We start from the raw sequence: 27,832 nt of genomic DNA on the forward strand, positions 1-27,832 counted from the left end.
TAACAGGAATAGACTCTAGAGGATGCCATCAGTTTCATATTGATGCTTTTGTAATATATATGCATGATATGAGATACTCGAGGGTACGAAAGCTGTAAAGCCTCCTGCTGCAGTTAATGACATGTTTGTTGCCCCAAACTTTGAGACCACTCATCCAGAATTTGAGCACTACAGTCCTCCAGGGTTTGAGGACTGCCTTCCACCAGGTTTTGATCACTCCATTCCCCCAGTGTTTGATGGCTGTGCTCCTGCAGAATTCAATTACTGCAGTCCTCCAGGATTTGAGGACTTGAAGGATGACTGTTATGTTATTCTTTATTCAATGAAGGAACAAGTAACATTAAACACAAGAAGAGTAAAGCTTAAACTCAGTACAGCTGAGTTTACTACAGAGAAGGAACATGTCTCAGATACTCTAAGAATTGCCTTCCTTTTTCAAAGTAAAGAGGGAAGTTTGAAACAATTTTCACTGTAGCTCATTTTACTTTTATTGAAAATACAATAAAATAGTTTCATGCAATCAAGGAAATCAAGGAATTGTATATGTTAGTAAGATGCTTTTAAAACTGTGCAGTTAGATATAATATCAGCGTATTAGTATCCAGGCATCCTTAAAAAATTCAAGAATATTTGACCCCTAAATCATTGTTTCTAGGCATAGAACAAGATCCTTTTGCCTGATAATTTTCAGGCTTATCACAAGTGTAAATAAAATGTTCTCACATTTGTGATCAAGATGCGTGAGGGAATGGAGGCCCGCACCACTTTCTGCATTAAGTCACGTCAGGTGGAATAGAAAGAAATTCGGTGTGTAGGACAGTATTATTTGAGACATTGCTAGATCACATGTTATCTCAAGCAACAACATTTTGTAATCATTTTATTATTCTTTGCTGGCATCCATTCTAATTTAAATGTATTTTTGCACCACATGGGTGACCAAAATTAGACACAATACTCTAAATGAAGACCAGTATCTGCATGCAATATTAAATGCTTTCATATTTCTGTGTCGTGGTTTAACCCCAGCCAGCAACTAAGCACCACACAGCCGCTCACTCACTCCCCCCCCATCCAGTGGGATGGGGGAGAAAATCAGGAAAAGAAGTAAAACTCCTGGGTTGAGATAAGAACGATTTAATAGAACAGAAAAGAAGAAACTAATAATGATAATGATAACACTAATAAAATGACAACAGTAGTAATAAAAGGATTGAAATGTACAAATGATGCGCAGGGCAATTGCTCACCACCCGCCGACCGACACCCAGCCAGTCCCCGAGCGGCGAATCCCTGCCCCCCACTTCCCAGTTCCTAAACTAGATGGGACGTCACGTGGTATGGAATACACTGTTGGCCAGTTTGGGTCAGGTGCCCTGGCTGGGCATGAGAAGCTGAAAAATCCTTGACTATAGTCTAAACACCACTGAGCAACAACTGAAAACATCAGTGTTATCAACATTCTTCACATACTGAACTCAAAACATAGCACTGTACCAGCTACTAGGAAGACAGTTAACTCTGTCCCAGCTGAAACCAGGACATTCTGTTACAAATACTTCTCTTGAAACACCCTAGAATTGAATTTGCTTTTTTTCACAGCTGCATCACATTGTCATTCTTGGTCATGCTGTGACCAACACAGCCAGTTCTTCCCCTTCTATTGTTTGAAATCCAGAAGCCATTAACTTCAGAAATTTTTTTGCTCCCAAGCTTAAGTGTTTAAACTTGGTCTCTGCACTGTTGCATCTCACCCAGTTTCACAGCTTCACTCCTCAGGATTATCCAGCTGGATATGATAAGAGCAAGGTAGGGAAACAATGAAAGAGTGCAAAAGGAAAAAGAACTAAATATATGAAAGGCAAGAGAAATTTGTGTAAAGGAAACTCTGTGTCAAAGGCAACATGGCACAGTAGATCACTGAAAATGAAAGAAAACAAAAGGTAGAACCAGAAATAGAAATAAAAGGAGAAGGAAGCAAGAAGGGTAGACTGAGTTCAGTAACTTAAAAAAATGTTCAAGTTAAAATTGCACAGAAACTTAATACACTGCATCAAACGCTACAGAAGTCTCTCTGGTGCACTTATCTCTGTACGATATACACAATTCACTTTAGTAAACTGATTGTGGTTTTGGTATAGAGGAACTAGAGAAAAGACAGTGTCCCTTGTGCTAGGCCCCTATACCTGGGAATTAAAAAAATAAATACATAAAAGACCACAGATAAGAGTCTGGAAGAAAGAACAAAAGGAATGAGAATGAACCAAGAGAAACCCTCCAATGCCACTTGACAGTTTGACTTTGGTCAATAGTATTTTATAGCCTTGTTTTCAATTTGAAGGAGGAAAAAAAGCAGGGATTTGGATGTAGCACACTGGCATCCCATAAAAATTTTAATCCTAGAAATTCATGTCATTTTTTTGTTTAAAAACAAGTTCAGATTGCACCATTTTATACAAGTGAATAAGGATTTAAACCCTTTTTATAAAAAAGGAAAGCTGAGTTCTTGAAGCCACCTAGCTGCAGGAGGGAGGAATTTGGTGTCCTGCCATCACACCATGCTCCATGCCAGGGTCTCGCCCAGGCAGCAGGAACACATGTTTGTCTGGCAGCGGTCTAGGCAGGATGATGAAACCCCTGAGCAAAAGCTATGTAACCACTGAGCTTCACTTGCAGTTCTGGCTCCAGGGTAATTTCCGGAAAGCCTAAGGGAAAATATGTAGGCTGGAGGAGCGACTTAGCTGGTAGAACTAAGTAGATGTATTAGAGGAGAACTATAAAAATAGTCTCAACTACTACCCTTAAAAAGAAAAAAGCCTTGGACCTAAATTTGCTTGAAGCCTGAAAAAGGTTACTTTTCACCTACAGACACGTCTGTCTTCATAGATAGCACATGGATCATTTTTTAACCAAACTGAGGTTATATTTAGACCCAAGCACCACAACTGTGTGCTTTGCAGTTTTTTAAAAAAGCCAAAATGCAAAGGTAGAACATGAAATAATGAATGAAACTGTTTTCCACAATCACGGGCAATTTTTTAAGAGCAAATCAGAGAAGTTAAGTTAGAATGGAAGATGCCCAGAAAAAAGTATACAAATGGGACAATCAAAGTGATATTTCCCCTAGCTCTTGACTAACACAAAATAGATATTGCCAGGGGCTGGGGGGGGGCAGGGAATCATTGGCTTATAAATATGTAATCGTCTTCAGGACAAATGCAATGGCTATTATGGTTTGTGTAAAATGCATTTGTGCAATGATTTTTATAGTTACATATGAGAGATCCACATAAACATAAATCTGAATTCCTGATTCGATGTCAAAACTCATTGGTAAGTGGAATTAACATTGCTCTCATGGCTTCCAGAACAGCTGGGTTTGGCAGAACTCAAATGCTGTGGTAATTATAAATGCAAGAGATTTGACCTAGTGAAAAACAAACCCTGCAGAGATATGCCCGTGCAAGCCAATGCAAACAGTAGAGCTGGCAGTAGCTGAGAAAGTTTTCTCCAGGCAACATAGTGGTATTTATTATATTACACCTAGCTGTACTGAAGAAAAGAGTAAAATTTGGAGTATTTTGAGGATTTCCTATTATGATCACTATCAGATGGGGATATACGGGCTATTTCCCACAGGAAAAAGCCTTTTATACTGACCCTGCGCTCAAGGTCAAAGGGAGGGTATGGATGTGCACACAAGGAGACCCACTGTGCTCTGTTTCATCTTTGCCATGGGTGGCGAGGCCATAAAAACACTTTTGCTATAATGATTATTGGTAGCTAGGTGGTTAGGTTATGTTTAAGCAGCACTTTCAGCATCACATGTGTAGGGGGGCTGTGAACGGGAGAGACATACTGGAGTTCAGCAGCTGACCAGCGTGAATTGCAGCACTTAACTCGCAATGTGAAGACAACCCCGAGATGCTGCTTGAAATCCACGTGAGACTGTTGTGGATGGCACAAGGACAGTGGAGACAGCCTGCAGGGCACACTGCTGGCACTGCACCACCCAGAAGGAGGATAAGGCCATGGGGTTCTGTCCGCAGGGAGTGTCCCAGGCATCCCGTTGAACCTCGCACCTCTGGGAGGTGCACACTGGTTGGGGTGCCACGTTGCTGATGAAGGATCTGCAGGAGAGGGTTAGCAGACTCAGTGGCATCCAGAAGGACAACGCTGAACCCAGCGTCCGCATCAAGAGGAAGCAGTGGGAGATAGTCACCACAGACACCCTCCTGGAGATGGAGGTCCCTATCTGCCAGACTCCAGAAGTTTGTTGCTTGCTGGGAGCTGAGATTTGGGAAGTTGCAGAGAGACTGCCAAGGCTCCTCTGGACCCTCGTGCTGTTACCTGTAGCTGCCCAACCACACAGCCAACAACACAGCCAAGGAAGGTTTTGAGCATTTCCAGAGTGACTCAAGCAGTCAGTGAAGCAGGGATATAAAAAAAGATTAAGTACCTGATGTCTTCCACAGGCTGGTCAGGTCTGCTTTTGGCCTGAGCCTAGAGCCAGAGCCGCTGGGAACATGGCATTACCCACTGCAGAAAAAGATACACTGCAAAGGGCACTTAAACCAGCTGGCCATAGAAAAGTCCATGGGACCAAGCAGGGTGCATCCCAGGGTTCTGAAGATGCTGGTTGATGTTACTGCCAGGCTGCTCACTGTGAAAGGTCATGGCAACTGAGGGAGGCTCCTCATGCCTGGAAAAAGGAAATATCACATCCATCTTCAAAAAGGGTGAGAGGAGGATCCACAGAACTACAGGTCAGCCGAGCTGACCTCAGTCCCTGGGAAGGTGGTGGAGCAAATATTCCTTGGAGTCATTTCCAGCCACAGGAAAAGCAAAAAGGAATTGCAAACAGCAAGCATGGATATACCAAAGGCAAATCATACCTGACCAGCCTGATTGCCTTCTGTACTGAGGTGACTGGAGGTGCAAATACCTGGTTGCATGTATAAATGGAAAGGAGAGCATATTGCTCAATGCATACCCTGAATTCAACAAGACCTTTGACAAAGTCTCCCGTAGTTTCCTTATAGCCAAACTGGTGAGATACAGACTGGATTAGTGGACCATAAGGGAGGTGGAAAACTGGCTGGTACTCAGGCTTAAAGGGTGGTGATCACTGGTATGGAGTCCATCAAGGGTCAAAACGGGGGCCAGTATTAGCCTCTTTATTAATAATCTAGTTGATGGAATAGGGTGCACGGTCAGCAAGTTTCGTCATCATACCAAGTTGGTAGGAGTGGCTGATAGGCTGGAGGAGCTGACCAAACGAGAGGTTTTGTGAATTCTGTCCATGGAGATATTCAGGTCTTGACTGAATAAGACCCCAAGTCAACCTGATCTAATTTGGCACTGGTTTGAGCAGTAGGTAGGACTACAGATTTCCATATGCCCCTTACTTCCTAAACTATTCTACAGCTAAATGGCAAATGAGTTGTCAAAGTTAATTTAAGGAATGCAGTTCCACAGCACCACAGAGATTACAAAAGTATCTCATGTAACAAAATAAAGACAGAGGGGTGCACGGTCATTTTCTCCAATAGCTGAGCAAGAAAGGAAGAGGAGAGAATTCAGTACTGCGGGATAATGTTGCCACAAGGCCCATAAATATATAGTGGCAATGAATAAATTAAGGCTGAAAATTAAAAGGAAATTTAATTTCTATATGAAAAGTAAGGAGGGAGATATGGAAGTGCTTTATAACTGGAATAACAGAGGTCTACCTGGTCTTGAACCTACAAAGAAATGAACATGTGTTACGGACATAACGGTGTATTGGACTCAGCAATTCAAGAAGTTCCACTCAGTTTTTCTTCCTCCAGCCTCAAGAGCTAGAGGGTTAACAATCACACCAAATGGTTACAACATAAAAAATTTCAAATTACAAAAAATCAAAGTGAAAAAATTTGCAATCCCCTTCTTTCACAGCTAACAAGAAGGTCAAACATGTCAGTTGTTCTAAGCAATTTTTTTCTAACTGATCATCACATATTTGCTTTTAATCATTTGATCCAGTTTCATTCTAGCTTTCTAGCCACAAACTAGTTTTCTGAAGGCTGGGGCTTTTTACTTTGGATTTGTTTCTTGTGGAGTTTTACCTACCATTTCTGAACTTACAGAAATCTGTCTTCTTGAAGTCCATATGTTTGCTCCCCTCTCTCCTTTGTTTCTGAAGACTGAATTCTGTCAAACATCTGTATTTGCTCTTAATGGTTTTTCTCCACTATGAGACAGTTTTATATGGAGTAATGTCTACTTTGCTGTTGTAACCTTCTGCTATTAAGCCTCTTACTGCTTTTGAAGATTTCAGGTTTCTTCTCCTTAATTCTCAGTTTTACTACACATATGCTATATTTACTCACTGTGTTCTCTCCCCCATATTCATTGCTTTTTGGAAATTTCACATTAATTTCCCGAATATACAGTATAGAAGTCACTATAGCCCTTGGAGACTCTGTCTGGGAAATTCTAGTTTACTTATTAATATTTTTACGAGGAAAGAGTGTGCTCCTCGTAATAAGCCTTTAACATCAACCCCAATTCAAATCTTCATCCATAACAAATTCTGCCTTCGCATCGTTGTTGCCAGTGTCAGCAATGGCAACCCCCATTGCTAAAGGACCATCAAGTCTGAGGTTGTCATTACTCACTAGATAGCGGTAAACCAGAGCTGATCTCTGACTCCATTTGTGGTTCTTGTTGATATATATATAGCCTTGTAGTGCGTGAAAGTGTCAATGACGTGTGTGCAACCTGTCTGGAGCAAAAAGCATTCTAGAAGTGATTTTCTTCTATTGATATCACAAGTAATCATACTCATTCAGAATGGCAGACAACTTGCCTTCCCAAATATATAATACTCCCACAGTTTCTTTTAATCACTGTTGGGCCACCGACAGGTGGTGGTTTTTTCTTTAGTTTAGAAATTTCAGTTATTTTCAGTAACTCCTTGAATCATAGATGAAGATTTCTCTGCTGAAGTGGTAGATTAAGTAACCTTTTATGTTTAACATTAGTTAAGGAACTTTGGACCTTTAGTTTCCTGACAGTTTTCCTCAACAGGTGTCATTTTGTTCAAGATAGCATGCTAAGATATTTGCCACTGCATAATTCCTCAATTGTTTCTCTATACCTTCACTTTCACTTATACTATAGTAGCTAACTGTGCATTTCTCAGCAGCAGGACCCCTGAATGGCTTTTAATTTTTGTAGATAGCTTAGGAATTGTGCCAGGAATTAAAACTTGTTTGGCACAGCTCTTATGGTTGTTGCATGTATACACCTTCCCATGATATCAAGCCACACCAGCCATTGTCTTTATGAGGAGGATGAGAGAAGAACCAGACAGTCACCTCTCTTCCTACAAAATTTCAGCAAGGCAAGCCATGGCTGTAATGTTTCCTTCCTTTCTGAGAAATAAGCTTTTCCTATCACTAACATGGGTGATGCATTGTCACCTAGCAGAGTCAATGAAAGTGATAAAAATTAGAAAACATTTTGAAACTGATCTTCATGGGCAATCCCAGAGAAACCCTTCACCTCAGTCTGAAGTGCAGGCTGTATAGAACAACCTGTATTGGTCCTCCTCCAACATCTTGAACAGTGTATCACAACTGCCAAGTTGTACTTAAAGCAAAATATTAATAGAGCAGAATGCTGAGGAAAACATACTCCCAGATGTAGCCAGGAAATCAAAAATTTCTTGCATTTTTGTTGTTTTGGATGTGCTCAAGTATTTGGCTTTTGCAATTGCATTTGAAAAGCACGAAAACTTGATCCCCAAATGGCCTAAGAACTCAAAGACCAGAACACAACAGAGGAACAGAAACATGCTGTTATTTTCCTTCTCATGCTTCCAAGGGCCGACCTCATAACACACAAAGGCTAGAAACCACACTAAACCAACCAGAATTGAGCATATGTTAAGTGTGTACACATACTACATAGCCACATTTTCATAAAGCTGCTGTCATTAAACTCTCATGCAACTTTTCTCATATTTCAATAGCATGCAAAACAAGGGCAGATGTGTTGGGTGGGGTTGGCAAACAGCTTTCCAGGGGAGCATGAAAGAACATGGGAAGGGGACTGAGGAAATCAGGTGTCTACCCAAACACCAAAAACTCTCTGCAAGATTTGGCCCTGTGAGCCTTCTGCCAGAATCTCAAAGGTATATGAGAAGTCCATGCCAAAAGGAGACCTACGATTTTCAGCCCAGTGCTGAATGAAACAACACAAATGCATTGAGATTCAGGTTAGACTCGCAACAGGGCCTCCAGGTTTATTCTGTGGGGGGACCTTTCCTTGCATTAATTTTATTTTAAATGATTTTGTGATTTGAGGATGAGTAGCAGCTATTTCTTTGTAATTACTCGTGTGTTTTTACATCTTGACAATGCCCTTTACAGCCTTGAAAAAGAACATATCTTTGCTTTGTATTCTGTGTAGTCAAGCCTAACCTGCTATTGGGAAACTAACACTGCAGAGGAACCCCTGTGGCTGGGGCCAGTGGAGCGCTGCCTGGAGCACTAGTGATTCCCATTTGTCTCAGGTGGATTCATTCCTTTCCTTCCAAACATCCCTTAACATGCCATTTCCCTTTTTATTGCTATTCCTTTGATGGTTTCATTTGATGGTTGAGATAGGATTGCTCTGGAGACTGGATAGCACGTTTCTAGGTGACCATGAAACAATCACTCAGAACCTCCCCAGTCATTCTATTAACCTCCATGTTTAATTTCCTAACATTTTCAGTCTCTCTCCATCTTAAAATCTCAACATTTTCCAAGGCATCCACTAATTCTTGCTTTTTTCCTTGCATTCCCCCTTTTTCTGTTCTGCCCTTTTCAAAATGGGAGCACAGAAGTAGACCATAGCTGAAGATTTGTCAGCGAGTTACTGAATGATGTAACACAGTTTTCAGTATTTTATATTTCTTTGTTCACACACTTTAACACTTTATTTTTCTAAGCAGCTGGTTTCAGCTATTTATAATGATGCCAGTTTATTTATGAGTTGGTCCAAATTTGTCAGACCTCCTAAGAAAATTGCAACTTGTCCCTTCCAGTGTTTATGGCAGACTTTATGTATGAATGTCTCAAACTGTTCACTCTGTTGTTGTATGAGGATAAATCTCTGAACAGAGTGAAATCAGCTGTGAGTTGTCCTCAAAAGTGTTGAATGTACAGGGTGTTTCTGGGGAAATCAAATTTCTTCATGAAGACTTTTAATATGGCATCACAAAAAATAGATTAAAAAGAGGCAAAAGCTGTTTCACATCATCTGTGATTTTCCAAATCTACATTCCAGAAAAATGCTTGTGAGAGCTAACGACTGGGGTAAGTATTGAAATACTTTATTTACATATTAAATATAATAAGCCAAAGCACACAGGAAATGGCATAGAAAATGGTACTGCGATCTCTGATGACAGTCAACAAACTTTTAAATGCTTGCTTTTGTTTTGTTTTTAAATGTACTTCTGTCATTCGCTTGACAACAAAGGGCACTGCCACATGTTAACTATCCACTTACATAATTTGCTGAACTATAACTAAAGTTCAGTGGTTAGATTTCAGTGCTGCGCAAGACTAAGTCCCCAAAAACAACAACTAAAAAATCGTATGTTAAAGTTCTCCAAGTACATTTAGCTTCATTGAAGCAATAAAGGTAACCCTCTAAAGAAACTACTATTAAAGCAATTTACTTCTCCATTGTTCAGAGCTCAATAGGAAAATAAACTCTTCTAAAACAAAGTTTTCATAGAAAAGCATATGTGAAGCTTGCTGGAGCTAAGGAAAATAGTTTGATTGCCTTAAACAGCCTCTGATGAGTCCTAGAAGGAAAATTGGGAAAATAATGAGCAACATTGGAAACTAAACCTCCCTTTAATGGCAAAAAGAAAAAACTAAAAAGCAAACATGGGCAAGGGTTTTGTGATACGCTACAAAAGATGAAACCCAAGATTACAAGCACCTTTTTTCTCACCTTCACTTCTGATTCCACTTTCCACCTCTTTCACCTTTTCATGAACTCTTCTGCACACATCTAGCAGACTACGCTGCTCTGAGGAGTGTTACCTTTCTAGCCGGTTAGTATAGTTTTCAGATCAAATGCATATTCACCAATACATGCATTTTCCAGGTTCAAACAGTCACTTGAAGGCTGTAAAATTCCTGCCACCTAAGTGCTTTTGGCAAAAAACCCCACGTGCACAAGAATTCAAATCAACATATGCAGCTAGGTTTGCATTAGCGCACGTTCAGATGTCACTCTGAAGTGAACAGATGCAAGTTGTAAAATTTTACTATTTTATTACATTTGTGCAGGCACAATTGCATTCATTGGCAGTTTTGCAGAGGTAAAGACAAGGAAGTACAATGGAAACAACATTGTTGGATGGAAGGAGTTCATTTAAACAGTACTTTGGGGGCATGTTGACATGGTCTCCAGCAGACAGTTAAGCACCAGCTATGCAGATGGGCAGCACACACTGATCTGAAAAATCATAGGTATGTTATAGACCATATCCTGCAACTAGTCTAAAAAGTTGCTTAAAAAAACAAAATCTACAGCATGAATCTGTGTGCAAATCTAAACAGCTTCCAGCTCACAGTTTGGTCTCTTCACTCCAGCTCAGAGCATGGAAAGAATTAGAGCCCAAATGTCTGCATCTAACTGTCATAGACATAAGCTGCATCATAGAATCATAGAATGGTTTGGGTTGGAAGGGACCTTTAAAGGTCATCTAGTTCAACCCCCCACCATAAGCAGGGACATCTTTAACTGCATCAGGTTGCTCAGAGCCCCATCCAACCTGACCTTGAACACCTCCAGCGATGGGGCATCTATCACTTCTCTGGGCAACCTGTGCCAGGTTTTCACCCTCATTAAAAAAATTCTTCCTTCCCTGTACACCTAGATCCTATGAAAATCAGCACACTTAAATGTTAAGCAAGCTAAGATTTTTTAAATAATATATTTTATTTCACCATCTGCATGTTTGGAAAATGTAGACAAGCTTTTGGGAACACAAGCCATTATTCAGTTCTTTTTTGAATTTTAAGCGTATACCTAGAATATGAACATCACCAGGGATACTCAGGATGGTAAAATTAGTTACATAAAAAGAAGTTCTAATTTTGACCTAAACGGTTATCTACATATGTAATTATGTCTTAGAACAGTCTTTAGAAAGCATCAAGAAATCTCAGTCAGATTTGGGCATCTTTTGTGAAAGGAGACAGGGAAAAAACAATAAAAGGGTATCTCTTCTGCATAGAAAAAAAAAATTGGCTAAGTTCCTGACCTAGAAAATATTTTCACATATTTCCCATTATTCATAGGCAATTACCACAGGCAAAGGCTGAATTTTGGCATGAGTTTGCAAGATCAGAGTATGTAAAAAATGAAAACAGACATGCCATCTTGATTCTTTACTAAATTGCAATAGCAGAAAATCCAAGCCCATAATTCTACCATCACAACAAATTTTCATGGCAGGACTTGTTCCTGCTGTTTATTGCAATTTTTATTTTCTTCTATAGAAGATGTACTTTCTCTAGTAAGTGAGTTGTGATCAAAGTAAAGACTCCTCCCATCTCCTATTACAAAATTTTAATCAACTCAATTCAGAGGGTACATCTATCCACAGTCATAGCTATGATCCAACTTGGGTCTCAACTTTCATACCAGGTTTGAACTACACCAGCTGCATATAATTTGAAGTACAGACACAGCAGCACTCAGTTCCCCATAGGTTAATCCCACCTACTGTAAAACTCCAAGCTCAGATATATCTATTTTGTTGCAGCTCACGCAAATGTCTAAATCACAAAGGATCCTGCACACGTGCCCCTGCAAAATCCTAATAGAGTCCTAATAGATCTGGGTGCACATCCTCATGGCACAGCTGTAACCAGCAAAGAAAGCAGCATCGATTTACCCAGCACTGACTTGTTATGTGAGCATGGCCTGTAGAACAGACTGTTTTAGAAATGAGCCCAAGCACTTGGAATTGGAGGCATAATATTCGACATCTCACCAGGACGAGTAGGTCACTGGAGGCTATAAAAGCAAGTGTAGTACAGACTCAGTTTAGCAGCAGTGATTAGATTGAAGTTCTTCTAATACAGAAATTCTTCATCTTTTAACTCTAGTAATTAAGTCATTACGACAAGATTAACTGCTTAAAACATTTGATTTCACTCCCTCTTTTTACTGCTACTAACAAAAAGCTACCCATAAATCTGGAGGCTGGCAGTGCCTCTGCGGGAAGGCTCACATAACTCTGACACAACATAAAACTAACGTACATGGAAATAAGAATCAACTTTGAACTTCAACAGTGTTAAGAATCTACAAGAAATGGAGACCAGGACGGTGGTACGCTCTGCGTACCCTGTATAGTTGCACTGTGTCACGCAGAGGTTGGTCAGGGCCAATGGCTTTCTTCCAAGTGTATGGCCACATTCTGCAAAGCTCAGATTTCTCTGTAAATATGTTCAAATCCCATAGGCTTTGTTACATCTTAGAAGCTATTAGGTACATACTAACCCCTAAGGCCCATAAATGCTTTACAGCACTGGGCCTTTAATAACTTGCATGATTTATGGCTATGATTCACTATGGGATCAGACCAGCCACATCAGGGTACAATAAAACAAGATATTTCTTTATTATTTATTTTTAAATGTAGGAAACTAATAAGAAACATAATTTGTGCCTTTTAAAATTCTCATTATTTTTCTAGGTTTTCTAACACAAATTTCTAAATAAGATTTTCTGGGAAAAATCTGATGATGTGATTGAGCTGGTCAAAAGTGACGGCAGAAGTTCTTCTGCCCTTGGTCATATGACAAACAACACTGTAAAGTCGGTGGGGAGAACTCACTCACAGCTTTTAGGAAAATAAACCTTTTGAGAAAAGAATCAGGAAGAAAGAAAAGAGGACCATCTAAGAGAGTTATATCTGAGATAGCATTTTTCCACTCAGACAACTGCTATCTTAGGTATTCTGGTATCAGAGGCAAAGTGCTAGAAACAAAAGAACTGTGCAGCTTTAACAACATACCTTTGACATGGCAGAAAACCATTGCTGAGATTTGTATCATTGCATCTCTTCTACATACAGGTTTTGACCAACTTTGCTTTTCATGACAATGGAATTTTTCCTCCCCAGGATGGAAAGTAAGAACCTCTTCCTAAGCCTATTGCTCTGCTACAGTTTGCTCAGAGCTGCGGATTCTCATATGGTAATTGAAGAGAAGACAGAATGCAACCTATCAAGCAGCAACAAAATTAATCTCTCGGATCTCCCACCCATCTCCATAGTAGGTTAGTAAAATCTGCTGTTCAGTGCCAAATTAACAAGATTTGCAGAAAATACAATTGTTGATTAATATGGATTATTTTGATAGCTTACTGCAACATTGCAGTTTCATACAAATGCCTTAGTAGTAGCAGAACTGCAGTGGCAATGCAGCCACAGCATTCAAGAATAGCAATGTGGCAAACCACAGTTTAGAGTGGAAAAAAAAAAAAATTAAAAAATCAGACAACTTATTTTAGTTTTACGGATTTCACTTGAGGTCCTATCATACTGTAAGTCTTTTTATATTGCAGAGAAGTGTTTTTTCATTAATACGGGCATTAATCTTCCTTTGAAACTCTAGTGCAAATAGAAAAAGTGAACTTTTTTTTTTTTTTAGGATCTGCTCTTGCAGCAGAGAAATCAACAGTTTTCTAAGGTATTAATATAACCTCAATTTACCTGTGTGCCAAATAATCTTTAACCAGGGGAAGAAAAGAGCACTGCAATGGAGAGCTAGAGGTCATCTGTTTACCCAAGACAGGACCGGCTCTGTCCCTACCATTACTGGCAGGCGACCATCTATCCTGTTAGGGAATAATCTTGTTAGGGCAATGCTTAACTCTTTTCTTCACAAAATCTTTTCCTACTGCCTGCCCTAACTCTTTCAATGTAATTTAAGCCAACTTTTTTCTTTCAAGAGACTTAAAGGTATTTGGGGATAATTCGCTGCAGAATGTCATTCATAACTGTGTCAAAATTTTAATCAAAAAACAAAGCTTCTCTTGTTTAGCTCCTTTCTACAGGCTTTTAGGACTTTTGCTTAAAGTAGGTTGGTTTCTTACCTTGTTTCCTGTATTTTCTCTGCAGTCTTGCTCAGGGCAACGTTTCTTTAAGGAGAAACAGTTGCCCCACACATGCATTTCCAATGAAATCTGAACCTCTGACTCCTGAGTTAACTCAAGGTTGTTTAACTGCAAGTTTATTAAAGCTTGTGCTATTCTGCAGCCTCCCAAGCCATATCATTTCATGGTCCTTGTGATCCTAGATGCCTTCAGTCTCACACTTTCAATAATTTCTTTATTTCAATTAAAATCAGAGACAAAAGATCCATTCCCTTCAGCTGATTTCTCTATCTTCTAGCAAAAACGTGCCTATGCCTTAAACGTGGCAGATAGGCTATGTCATGCCATATTACTTTGCCAACAGACATCCAAGATAGCAAAAATCCCATAATGCTGTCAGGTCCTTTTGCTTTGGATGGTTCTGTGATACCTCACAAAACCCTTCCTCCCTCTGCCCCATCTGGTTGTCTGCAAGAGACACCTCCCTCGCACAGGAGAGGAGCAGAGCACCCATGTACCCTCACTGCTCCACGGTGAAGCCCAGCTGTGCTGCTTTCCCACTTTATACTCAACAGAGAGATGAAGCAATTAGCCAAGGTAAGGAAAGAAATCCACAGCAGATTAAGGGGCTGGCTCTAAGCAAACAGAATAACCTCCAGCTCACCTTTACACTCGGTCTTCTCCTACATGCGTAGAAACAGAATGAACATTTGACACTGAAAATGCAAGAATAATTCAAAAGGGCAGATCTTGGCATAACACCCGCCTCTTCTGTAGTCCGCTTGTCTTGGCTGACTATTCCAAAAAGGAAAATACAGATGCAAAACCTACTGTAACACCGTTGCCCAGGGCTGCACTCACTTTCTTGGGGCACAAGGCATTTCCAGAGGTATCCCCAGGCCTTTTTGCAGCCCACTTGTTCAAAGGTGAAAGGCCAGTCTGATCCTCCACTAACCCACACCAAAAGAAAATTGCAAAAATACTAAGCAAGTAATAAAACTGAGACAAATCATTCCTCTTTTTTCTCATTTAAAGGAATATGACCTAAGTTTTAAAATAGTTTATTCTGGAGCTGAAATGGCACATGCTCAAACCTTTCTGGGTTTTCATTCAGACAACCAGCAGACACATTTACCTCTATTACTTATTAACTAAAATAATTGAATTACAACTTGATAAACTAAATATAAATTAAATAAAAGCATGCATTAATGCATGATGTATAAAGAACATTTGGAAGTCCCTGGCCATGACCTTTCAAATGGGTGGAGAAAGAAGGCTGAGGAGAAAGGGCACTCACTGCTGTTGTTTTGGGGTTCAGGTTAACAGACAAAGGGACCCTCCAGCCCTGCTGATACCTCCCACTGAGAGCAGGAGGATGACAGTAGATCTCATCATTTTCACTGAAGTGAGCTGGAAATAACATCACCTACCTGACTCCAGCATATTGTGAGACATAACTGGAGGCCCATCATTTTCCTGTGATTTTTGCCGGGCTCTGTGCATTATGCAGCAGCTGGATGAAGAACTGGAGCTGTGCCCTTCACGGCACTGGGTGCTGAAACAAGTGGGAAGAGTTGCTAGAGGGAGAGAGACTGCCTTGGAGACAGTCCTGCAGAGGGTGGAAACAGCTCAAAATGGGAGAAAATAATGCAAACAGGGGAAAGCAGCTGAAAAAAGCAGCCAGACAGAAGCAGGAGGGGCAGGCACAGGGGTGGCTCCTCCAGCACTGCCCTGTTAACCTCTGCCTGCAGCCCCATCAAACCCCCTGCAACACTCAAGGTCGGGAGGATGAAGCCACGCATGGTAATATTTATTATAGCAACACTGTCATGGCAAAAGGCTGACAGGCTGGTCTTTCCCATCACTGCCACAGAAACAATTAATTTTGAGCAAATATTAAGAGAGTGTTTAAATAAACACAGCCTTCTCTCCCCTCCCTTCCTGATACAGTCAATTTCTTTACAATTTATCAGTTATAATTTGTCATGCTGATATACATAATCTATTTCTGTATAAGTTAACGGAAAAATTTCTTGTCAGCTTGGCTGAAACATTTTGGATAGTGCTTCCTGTCTCAGTGACATTTTCTTAAAACAAGTCCTGTTCCTTCTGGTTGGCCACACATAACAGAGATGAAGGCACTCATGTTACGTCTCAGTTTTAAAATGTTGCTGTAGTCATCCTTGAATAATAAAACTCATTTGCAATCAGCTGTTTACACACCTATCAATCAACCACAGTGCTCATGGTATCAAAAGATGGTATGTCTGGCTCAAATTCAGTAACACCCAAGGCTGGAGTTGAATCACATCTTAAAAGCTAAGCAGAGCATTTGCTAGCATCAACTAGTAAAACATGCAATTGTCTAATTAATACACGCTTTTTACAGAACTTCAAATTGCAGTTGTATCAACAGGGGTTAGAGGTGTGTGTTATCAGTATTTTCCCAAGCCTGTATTACATTTTCCCATATTACCACAGATGAGACTTGTAAGGAGCTGGTCAGTTGGGCAGCTGTTGAAAACACCATAGGCAGAGCATGAGGAATATGAGATTAGAGGCCAGTTGAGAAAAACAGGTATTTTACCCAACCCAGAAGAACTACAGAAGAGACAATTACAGCACTCATCTGTCAAAAAAAGCATCTCTACATTTCGCTCTCATCTGCTCACTGGGCATCATTTTCTTCTTTTCTGAATTCCCTGGAGTAATTAAAGAGCATTTACATCATGCCGATGTTTAAATTTCTGTTTAATGACATCATATACCCTTTAACTGAATGTTATTGAAACATCTTATAAGCAAAGCAATCCAGACAATTCTGTACAATTGTATTATAGAAAGGTCACTTAATGTAGAATTAAATGGCTTGCAAGCATCTTGGTTACCATCAGAAAGTTTCAAAGGGCAGCATAACAAAGCCAACATAACTTGACAGCTGGAACTGGATTTAAACCACTAATCCTAGTTAGTGCAATACCTTTTTAAGACATGCTCTTATTAAGTGACAATAGCTTTACATGCCTGAAGTATAGTTTTTCCTCCCACTGTTTCTTAGACATGTATAATCCTAACTATAATGATGCAAGGATAATAAATGAAACCCCCAAAACAGCCCAAAATGTGTATTCTTCATTCTGTAATTCTGTAAATCCTGGCAATTATTAAATATTCAAAAAGGTATGGATCACAAATACTGGAATAGACAAGGAGCCACCATTCATCAGCGGGCGTACGTAAATTTTTTATCCCAATCATTCATTACATACAGGTAGTGCTTATTACAAACCTCACACACACAGAATAAAGGTATCAAAAATACCATAACAGATTAGTGAGCTGGGAAGTGTCTCACACTTTAACAGTCCTGCTGTGTTAGATCCCAAGACAAGTCTTAGTCATGGAGTTTATATATAGTAATAAATAGCATTAGAGCTGATAGATAATAATAACAACAACTGCAGTAAATGCTATTAGTCCTCAAGGGATAACATGAGGAGGTTCACAAATACTAGTAATTTGATCTAAAGAAAAAGAAAAGTTACATCAGGGATAGTCTGAACACCCCCCACCCCTAAATTTACCAGATCCAAGATTCAACTCTACAAATATTCACAAACCTTTCAAAGCTACAAGCACACTAATGAAACACCTTTGCAAGTAACATTTTATAAAACAAGATGGTAGGTGAAAAAGGAACAAAGAACTGAAGAATGAAATGTGGCATCATACAGATGAAGAGTATGCCAAATCAGCAAAGAGTTTTTGCTTGTGAACACCAGTGTATGCTTGTTAATTCCTGCCAAAATTATGCAGGTAACACCACTTTTTGACAGAAAAAAATATGGAACTCTAAAAGGTTTTTCCTATTTTTGTTCATGTGACTAATGTGCGTAAGTACGCCCACCTTTTACACAGAGACCTTTAATTTTATTTCTCTGAAATTATTTTCCTTGTTTGCATCTGACCAAACAATGTGTAAAAAAAGCTATCCTAAAATACAAGTGTCAGTGCTCTTCTGCTTCACACAAGCAACAGTGATGGCATGAGTTCAGATACACTATGTGTAAGTGAGGATGGCTCCTTGAGATGAACGTCTTCACTGCAAAACATGCAGTGATGAGATGGCAATGCAGGTTATCTGCCTTCTCTCACACAAAAATATTAGTAAGCATCTCAATGAAATAACATGCACTGTTATTTAATTTAATGCTTGATTTAATATTATGTTGTGCTATTCTCTTTGAAGATTTAACTAGAAGATCCCAGAAAGTCAGCAGGAAAGAGGCAGAGAACAGGAAATCTTCCAAGGTAGGTGGCTGTTCAGAAACATCATTGAATTAGAACAGTTTATTACTTCTATAGTTTTCCTCAGTGCATTCATTTGCAAGGCTTTTACAGCCATTCACCAATTTAAATAATTTACATACAGTTTGAAGCTCTAAATACTGTAAAAACAGATGCAAAACATTAATGGTGGAAAGAAAACTATGTGATCTTAGATTAGCTAGAGGTTATTGTTTGGGTTTGGGGGGTCTTGTTGGTTTTGATTTTGCTTTTGTCTTTTACAGTCCTCTCTTACACAAAAGGTACTTTAACCTTGAGCTGGTTTAAGTATTTGTAACATGATTTAGGCATCCACCATAAAGAGGTATCATTCCCAGTCATACCATGTGGGTTAACTGTACCGGCTCTGCAGCCCAGGGGCACAAACTCACTATCTGCTGATTTTTCACTGCAGGTGCCAAAAAAATTAAAGTAGAGGCACACAAAGAAGTTGGTATTTGGTTGAAAACATTAACTAGTAATTTTATCAGGTCAGTAGATTCAGAATTATTTCCTTAATGTGATGTTACCCTTAGGTCTCAAATGTGAAGTATTACATGAGCTGGACTCCTATATTTTAAAGATAGTCTAGAATAGTAGAAAATAGCATTTTTACTTTACTTTTAATATGTCATGATAGCCATTTATAGCCAAACCAGTCATTGCTGGAACCAGAAACATTTAGAGCTCCTTCTTTTCCTGTTTTGTGTGGTTAACCTTCCTTGAAACACTTCCTAAATTTCCAGGATGAGCCAGGTTGAAAGGGGGCTCAGGCCATCATTTAGTTCCACCTTCAGCTCAAAGCAGGACATTCTTGTGATCAAACTTTTGTCAAAATATTTTGGCTTAAAAGCTCCTAAGGCACTTAGAGACCACAGAACATTTTACCTTAAAATTGAAACTCCTGAGAAACTACCAAGTTAAAAAAGTGCATAGGGTGCCTGTAGCTGGAGGGCTCCTGAGATCTCTCCCAGGTCCCAGGCACATGCTGATCAACCCAAAGTTTTCCACCTTTCCAAATCACAGACAAAGAACCAGCACTCCTTGGGTAGGGTGAAAGGTCTTTTTCAGCTCACTTACCTGTGTCTGCAGTTAAGGATTCCCACACACAAATCTGATGCACAAAGGATTACTGAGCTCCAAAGGCAGCTTGACAAACAAATCATGCAAGGTAGAGCACTGCCAAGTCACCTCCTCTCTCTCCCACCCTCGCAGCTTAGGGAACAAAGCGGGTACCGCCCCCCCAGGTTGACAGGGCAGTTTCACCCTTTCATTTGAAAAGTTTGTGGATCCAAGAGCAATTCCTTACTTTGTTTTACTGGTAATGTCATTTTCTTTGCAGATTCTTGTGTCCCTTTCTTTGCTGCCGCCACATTCTTCCCTACAGAGCATTTTCCAACACTCTATCCAGTCATTTTTCTAATTGCTCAAAATATGGAGTTCACGAGGTTTGCCATTTTGTTTGGTAGGTTGGTCTCAAGCCAGCATTTCCCATGATCCAGTCCTACCACATCTCTATATTGCTACTAACATAGGTCTCACTGCTAGCAACTGCCTACTCATCTCAAGCCAGAAGCTCCCACAGTTCACGTTCTTTGCACCTGTGCTTTATTCTGACCCATACTCGTTTTCTGCTTATATGAATTTTCATCTTTTTTCTTCTAGAAAAATGCTCAACCAAAGACACCTCCGAAACCAAGGCCTACACCAGCTGCTGACTGTGTGCCAAACTTCAAAACCTGCAAACCACAGTTGAATTCATGTTGTAACTACTGTGCTTTGTGCAAATGCCGAATTTTTCAGACAATCTGCCAATGTCTAATGTTAAACCCAAAGTGCTAAGCCAAACTGGGAACACAATAAGGCTTCTGTCTTTCATTAGCTTCTCAAGTGTGTATTTCAAACTGTCCCAGGTGTATAGCAATCAAAGTAGAGAGCTTTGAAGCTGACAACTTAGATTTGCCCCTCTAAAAATTTAATCGACAATGGGTTGGGGTTTTTTTCATAGGGTTAATGCCATCATAAACAGGATGGTTTTTTCAGGGAGCAGACAACCCGGGAGATTGATGTTGAACAGGTATTTTTAGCAAAACTGACCTGTGTTTTAAGAGGAGTTCTGCATTCTCATTTGTTTGGGGGTTGTTTTGGGTTTTTTTGAAGGGTCATATTAACCAGAGTTAATATGCAATATCGTCTAACTGGCACCACAAAACCTGCACCAATGGCATGCAAATAGCCATGCTAAAACAGGACTGGTTAATCCAGTGAGGGACCAAAGCTTGGGTTTGCCCATAAGGACAGCACAGCACCAGCTTCCAGCACAGCCAAAGCATCATGCTGAAAATGCAGGTTTCAGGGTTAACTCCCTTTTCACACATTCAGTAAAAACCAGGATGAGAATTTATATAGGTTATTCTACCTGAAAAGACAGACCAAAAACAATCAGGCAATTTTTTAATCACCCCCAGACAGGCATCAGTACATGTCCCTCCAGTGTTTTTAGTCATTCTACCAGTAACCAGTATCTCCAAGGTGTATAATATACCTGTATATTTGAACCCTGCATGTATCTGTGCCTCATGACTTAAAACCCAGAATTTTTTCCCCAGCCGTATCCATAGGAATAGAGTCCTCAGCCCTTTTTCTGCTGCCAAGCACACAGTGCACGTAGAGCCCAAAAGTAGGAACACATATCCAGGACTTTGAGGAAGGAAAGATCAGCAAAAAATGAATGTGTATCCCACATGTACATCTTGAAGAAAACCATTACAAGCAATCAATCTCTCTTTCTTTGCCCATTCTTACTATAGGCAACTCCGAGCACCTACCCCAAGCATGAATTTAGGTGGCAATCTCCATGTGCTGCATGCAACCAGTGACCGCAGGAAAAATAAAGATTAAATTATCAAATGCTGTATCAACCCTTAAAGGCTCAGAAACAGCTCTGAAGGTATGGATGAAGCTCAAGGCAGCAGCAAACAGGTGTTTAGAAGACATCTTTCTCCTGTTCTTGAAGCTCTTTGCCTTAATCTTAAGTTATCAAAGATGGCACAGGAGGAAACCCCTTCTTGGTTAAACTACCAGGAGAGATATGGTAGGTCACAGGAGAGCAAGGAGGGAGCTGACCCAGAAGCTGTCCCCAACATTGAAGACTATTCATCTGCCAGACTTCAACTCTTGCTTTTTACCTCCTCTGGTTCTGCATCTACAATGTTCCTCTCCCCCACTCCTGTACACTCTCTTTTCTTCTGTGGGCCTTTCTTGATTTTAGTATTTTCCCTTCATGCCACTGGTATTGCCAGTCACCACAGGAGCCACATGCACTCCCAAGGCTAAAACCACATCTTCCATGTTCACTCCACCTGCCTGCTAGATGACTGTACCAGTGTCCCCACCAATGCTCTTTAGCTTTCACAACCAGATATTTTCTAACCATGAATTTCTAATCCCAATCCTGAAATTTCTAATGCTCTGTGCAGATCTAATTGAGAGGAAATTTCTTTACTGATTTATTTCTAAGCACAGCTGAGGCATACAAAAGTCTTCCAGGCAGGCAAGGATGATACAGACAACACTCTAAAGGAGCTCAAGCCATATGAACTTTTTTCTAATAATCAATCCAAAATCCAGAGCTCAAAACACAGGTCAGATGTCAACAGAAATGTCTGTTCATCTTAGAGGTTATATATAGATAACAGAGATTAATCTGAGAGAGAGCCCAAATGATGGCAGGATGTCATTGTGTTCCTTATCTTTTATAAAATACATCAACTGTCATATAAGATGCAAGCTTGAATTCTTTTAAATGTACATATCTTTTAATCAGATATCCTGGCTCAGGAACCTGTAAGCCATTCAGTTACGATAAAAAGAGGATGAGAAGGAAGAATGATACATTGTAATAGGCTTAGAAAACAGAATTTGGCCCCCTCTTTTACTAGGTAAAGATTTAGGTTCCTGTTGTTTCAAAGTTCTCATAACTGTAAGAAATTGTCCTTGGTTGATACTAAAATCGTATCAATAATCACACAACAACTTCTCATGTTGAAACAGTATCATTTTCTTACCAGAATGTCCAGCTGGTCAGAAAAATTATATTTTACCAGAGTGGAGGGAAGCAGGAGGAGAGGAAAGGGAAAGAAGGAGAGCCAGAAATCAAACAAACAGCTCTTCTCTAGACAGCAGCTCCCACTCCAGCTTTGCAGAATTGCAGAACATTTGAGGTTGGCAGGGACATCTGGAAGTCATCTGGTCCAACCCGCTGCTCAAGCAGGGCCACCTAGAGCTGGTTGCCCAGGACCATGTCCAGACAGCTTCTGAATATCTCCAAGGAGGGACACTCCACAACCACCCTGGGCAACCTGTGCCAGTCCTTAGTCACCCTCACCAGAAAAAAAAAAAAAAAAAAAAAAGAAAAAGTGTTTCCTGATGTTCAACTCTCTCCAGTATGTCCATACCTCTCCTGTACTGGGGAGCCCCGAACTGGACACAGTACTCCAGCTGCAGCCTTACCAGTGCTGAGCAGAGGCGAAGGATCACCTCCTCGACCTGCTGTGATACTCCTCCTAACAAAGCCCAGGACACCGTTTGCCTCCTTTGCCGCAAGGGCATGCTGCTGGCTCTTGTTCAACTTGGTGTTCACCAGGACCCCCGGGTACTTTTCCACAAAGCTGCTTTCCAGCTGGGTGGGCCCCAGCAAATATTCATGCATGGAGTTGCTCCTCCCCAGGTCCCAGACTTTGCGCTTCTCCTTGTTGAACTACGTGAGGCTCCCAACAGACCATTTCTCCAGCCTGGCAAGGTCCCTCTGGACAGCAGCATGACCCTCTGGCACGTCAGTCAGTCCTCCCAGTTTTGTCACACACAGACTTGCTGAGGGTACGCTCTGCCCCATCATCCAGATCATGAATGAAGATGGAAATAGAAAGCACAGAGACCCACAATGAAGAGCGAGAGACACAGAAGCTAAACCAGCGAAGTACAGGATGGTGCGTGTATGCAATGAAGGAAAAGGAAAGATCCTTTCATATGAGAATGAGAGATTTGTTTTTCAACACATACGCACCTACTTTTTAATATAGCATTTATACGTAGTGCATTTTGACAAATTTGATTTATTAATAAGCCTTTTTTGTAACTGGAATTGATTAGAAAGAGGTTATGCTTTCTTTGCCATTCATCTATCACACCAAAGAATATATATAATCAAGGACCCTGAAATTGTTATTAGCCTTAGTCACTTTTCTGGGTAAAGATCCCGTTGCATGAGTATTGATAAGATACAGAAATCAGTAAAACATGTACACCTAATATTTGCTTCCTGTATTTAGTTTGAACAGATACTTTTATTGAGGAATTGTTTCTAAGTTTAAAAGTTCCCTAAGGGACCTATCTGAAATGTCATCAGCACACAGATGATAGAACACATGCATGACAAAGATGGAGTGTTTAACTTTAGTTGTCACATACCAAAATGTCTCCACTGAAAATTTATTGGAATTCAAGCTTAGAGACAGACCCAGTAATGCTCCATGACAGAGTCATTTTGCTCCTAGAGACTAATGGAAATTTCACCCTAATTACAGCTTAGTAGGATTAAGCACCAATAAATCACTATTAGCTTTTCCAAATATTGCCTGTCTTGTGTGAATTTAAAACAGATACTGTATTTTCCTGTCCAACGTCCTGACTTGATTGCTTATTGTCCCACTCAAAGGCCATAAAATCCAGGTTTATCCTGATGGATAAAACAAATGGTAGAATCAACATCTTAATGACTATACCAAACTAGCTCTAAACACCTCCTAATTTTCCAAGCTAATTACTTAAACTGTCTAGGAGACCCCAGAAGGAAAACAAACAACTCCCCATGTTGGTCTTTAGGATCTTCGCACAGAAGGAAAGATTTGATGGAAGGTAGAACAACTTTTTCCAAGTTCTATAGACAAGTCAACAGTATCTGATGCTGCTTTGGCTGAGGGTGATGAAAGGTTCAGTAAAGTCCCTTTGAGATTCAGAGATAGGGCTAACCTCATGATGAAATGAATTATAGGAGAACCAGCTGGAGATTTGTATAACCAAACTGAGGAGCCAAGGAAGAACTTGTACATGCCATGCCCAAAGCTGACTCTGTGGGAGTTCTATTTTACAGTGCCAAAATTACATCATCTTAGTCCTACTGCAAACATGCTTCTCGGAGTGTTGTGGGACATGCTATTGAGGTCACTCACTGTCTGGGTGTAGACATTAAATAACATCCAAGGCCAATGCAAAAAAGCATTAAATCATAACATTTTTCATCAAAGCATTTCAAGCTAAATTAGACCATTCTATGGCCAGAAGTTACTCTATAAACATACTAAATAGACTAATTCAGCATTTGTTCGCATCCAGCATCCTATTTAACTCAGAGAGACATGACTCCGAGTTGCAGAATCAGGGTTGAAAAAGAAAATAATTAAAAATGGACTCCCTTAAGAAATGCATGAGCACTTCACATTTTTTTCTGTCTACTTCTGAGCTCTGAACTGTTGCCCTTCTGGACAGCCTGCTCCACACAGTGATCTCCAACATACAGAAGGAAACACATGGGATGGCCTGCTATAGTTACTGCACTGCAAAATCCCAATTACCACTGTAATACCCGGAACAGATCCGTCACAGACACTTAATTTCCAAAACTGAAAACGCAAACAGCTACTCATTTCTAAAGAGAAACATAATCTTAGATTTTTCTAGTACATTTAATACTTGAAAAGAAATAATTGCTTCTTGTGTCAGATGCAAACCACCTCAACCACTGCATGCCTTTCTTACTGTGGGGATGAGACAAAATCCCATGTCACTTTTGATGGGCACCCCACCAAGGGCAATGAGTGAAGTCCCCCAGTTGGTCCTCCGTGAGTGGTTCTTTCATCTCTGTTCGTACAATCTCCACTTTGAGCTGTTTCAGCTTTCATTTTGCCAGTATCTAGACTCCACAAGGTATTTTTCAATGGCATCATCAGCTCCCATCAATGCAGGTATAGCACAAAGCATGGGAACATGCACAATAGACCCGCAATGCATTTCCTCACTTAGTAGTTCCTTAAGCCTGTAAAATGGAAGCAAAACCTTGTGGCTCCTCACCCAAGTTAGTTACATAGCCAGCTACCTGTTATAACATCCCAGTACTTGTAACACACGTAATGCCATTCTTGAATGCAACAAAAAAGACAATGCCAGATCCAGATTAGAGATCCTGAGATGTTCTGCTGATAATTTATCTAACATGCTTTAACAATGCTCCCAATTTCTTCAGATCCAACAACATATTGAGGATCCTGAGGTCAGCAGGTGCTTGCAGTTGTTGTTGATTAGCTATTTCCAGTACATTGAACAACAGTGAGAGAAGTTTTTTACCTAGAGAAGATTTGGTGGAATTTCCTTCCCATTCCCCAGCAAATTACCCTGATCTGGGGGCCAAGTCACCCAAATACCAGTCTGGCATGCCAGACTAGCTTAGGCTTTTCTGGTCAACACATATATTTCCTGCTTCTTGCACAGTTGTATTTGAAGGAGCTAAGAAGAGGCATATGAAAATTTGCCCCTTTTATTTCCCCCTGTTGGTAACTGACTTTCACAAAAGGACCAGTTAAGCAGCATAAGCGCCCAGTGCCATCTTAGACACATCAGAAACACCCATGCAAGGCTGGCAGATGTGACATAGGACCTATAGGAGACCTTCCCCATCTGGAGCAGCAGAATAGCACCAGAGACACACTAGGCTGCCTGAAAGAGCACTCACTCACTCTCAAAGTGCCCTTCTTAAATTTGTGGTGCCTGCAGATTACTTTCTGAGGTAATACAAAGATTTTATTGGCAAACTTCTCAGATGATATGCAGATGGCCAACATATGGCTCTCTCCCACCTCTCCCAGAAGAAAAAGGAGGCTTGAGTCATTTCTGCAAGCTTTTTCAGTGAAATGAAAAAGATATTACAATTGCTGCATGGCATTACACGTGTATTTCTATCCAGGAAATCCTTTAAGATGAAATCCTGGCCTGAAATATGGGGCCCCTAAAATGTCTGTAATAGTGTCATAACACAGTTCACATGTGGCATTCGTTTAATACATATAAAGGCAGGAAAAGACAAAAATATACCTTCCCTAGTGATCTAGTTCAGGCCCCTTTGAATCAGTGGAAATCTTCTATTCACTTTAATATATACCTTCATCACTCACGCTCTACCATCAGGTGGATTTAGCTAATAACAGTGTTCTTGTGGTACCCTTGCTATTTTTGGCAGTTTCCTCAGCTAAGTGTCATTCATGATCTCATACAGGCTTCCCTTCACTCTGCACAGGTGCCTCAAACAGGTGAACAACAGTATTATACAACTTACAACAGTAATAGCCAGAAATCAATCATGAGACTATACAGTCTCACTCTTCCTTGTGTTCCATAACAAACAAGTGTGGCATTTTAAAAAAAAAAAAATTAAAGGTTAATGGTCTTTCACCTATTTGTGAAAGTCAGCAATTCTTTAAGTCTTCTGGAATGGCAATGGGAGCAGATGCATTTAAAGTAATTCAACAGCCAGGGGTGCCTCACTCTGAAAAGGCCTCAGAAATATCTGGCAGAGCCAGACCACTTTCAGCTCAAAGATTTTAGTATTTAAAAAGACCTCCTTACTATAAAGCTGTGATTCAATTCATAATAATTTCTCCTTTTGGGAAGCAAGTATTTACAGCACTGAATGAGCATATCAGATGGTTTACTTCCCTTTATTCTCTTCAACTTGTTTAACATCCCTCCATCACTACTGCTTTCTTCTAAGTACAAGGGTTTGGGCAGAGTTGTTCTTTTTCTATAAAATGGCATCTCGGTGGCAGGTCAGACAATATCACAGGCAAAGGCTTTCACTGCCAAAAAGGGTCAAAATGAGTTTGCATCCAGTTGTTAATAAGATACACATAGGAAGTAAGTTTTAGAAGTGAGGAAAAACAGGACCACCAAATGTTTGTACTGAATGAAAATCAAGTTAATAATGCAAAGCAGATACCTACAATAAGCACTGGCTCAAAACAAAAACTGTGTTAGCCTGATTACTAAGCATTTAATGTGCTTCCAACATCTGCAATATTGCAACTAAGATGCTGTTCAGTTTACTTCTAAAATGCTGCTGTGCCATCAGGGAAAAGGAGCACGTCTATCAATGTGGTCCATTTAATACTCCCTTATGGAAATTATTTCCCAGTTGATGAAACCAAAACCAGAGTGCTACTGAAAAGTAACAGGTTTGCTGAAGAGTGTCTCTGGACTCTACAGATTGAACAAGAAGGAAAAACTTTGCTAT

General features: G+C 40.2%; 1 protein-coding gene across 4 annotated transcripts in view; it reads left to right on the forward strand.

Moving 5' to 3' along the window:
• The window catches only part of ASIP (agouti signaling protein), a 61,130-nt gene extending 36,965 nt beyond the window's left edge, over positions 1–24,165 (forward strand). For 2 of the 4 annotated variants that reach the window (XM_069807621.1, XM_069807631.1), the window contains 3 exons: positions 13,190–13,344; positions 18,416–18,477; positions 20,158–24,165. In XM_069807621.1, coding sequence (XP_069663722.1) covers positions 13,191–13,344; positions 18,416–18,477; positions 20,158–20,334 — 393 coding nt within the window. In that variant the 5' untranslated portion in view covers position 13,190 and the 3' untranslated portion in view covers positions 20,335–24,165. Of the gene's footprint in view, positions 1–8,980; positions 9,348–9,840; positions 13,345–18,415; positions 18,478–20,157 lie in introns of those variants that run through there. The other 2 variants (XM_069807642.1, XM_069807612.1) reach the window with 2 other exon arrangements.
• Positions 24,166–27,832: the final 3,667 nt, after the last annotated feature.

The sequence above is a fragment of the Haliaeetus albicilla genome, chromosome 2, assembly GCF_947461875.1.
Source record: "Haliaeetus albicilla chromosome 2, bHalAlb1.1, whole genome shotgun sequence".
Taxonomy (NCBI): Eukaryota; Metazoa; Chordata; class Aves; order Accipitriformes; family Accipitridae; genus Haliaeetus; species Haliaeetus albicilla.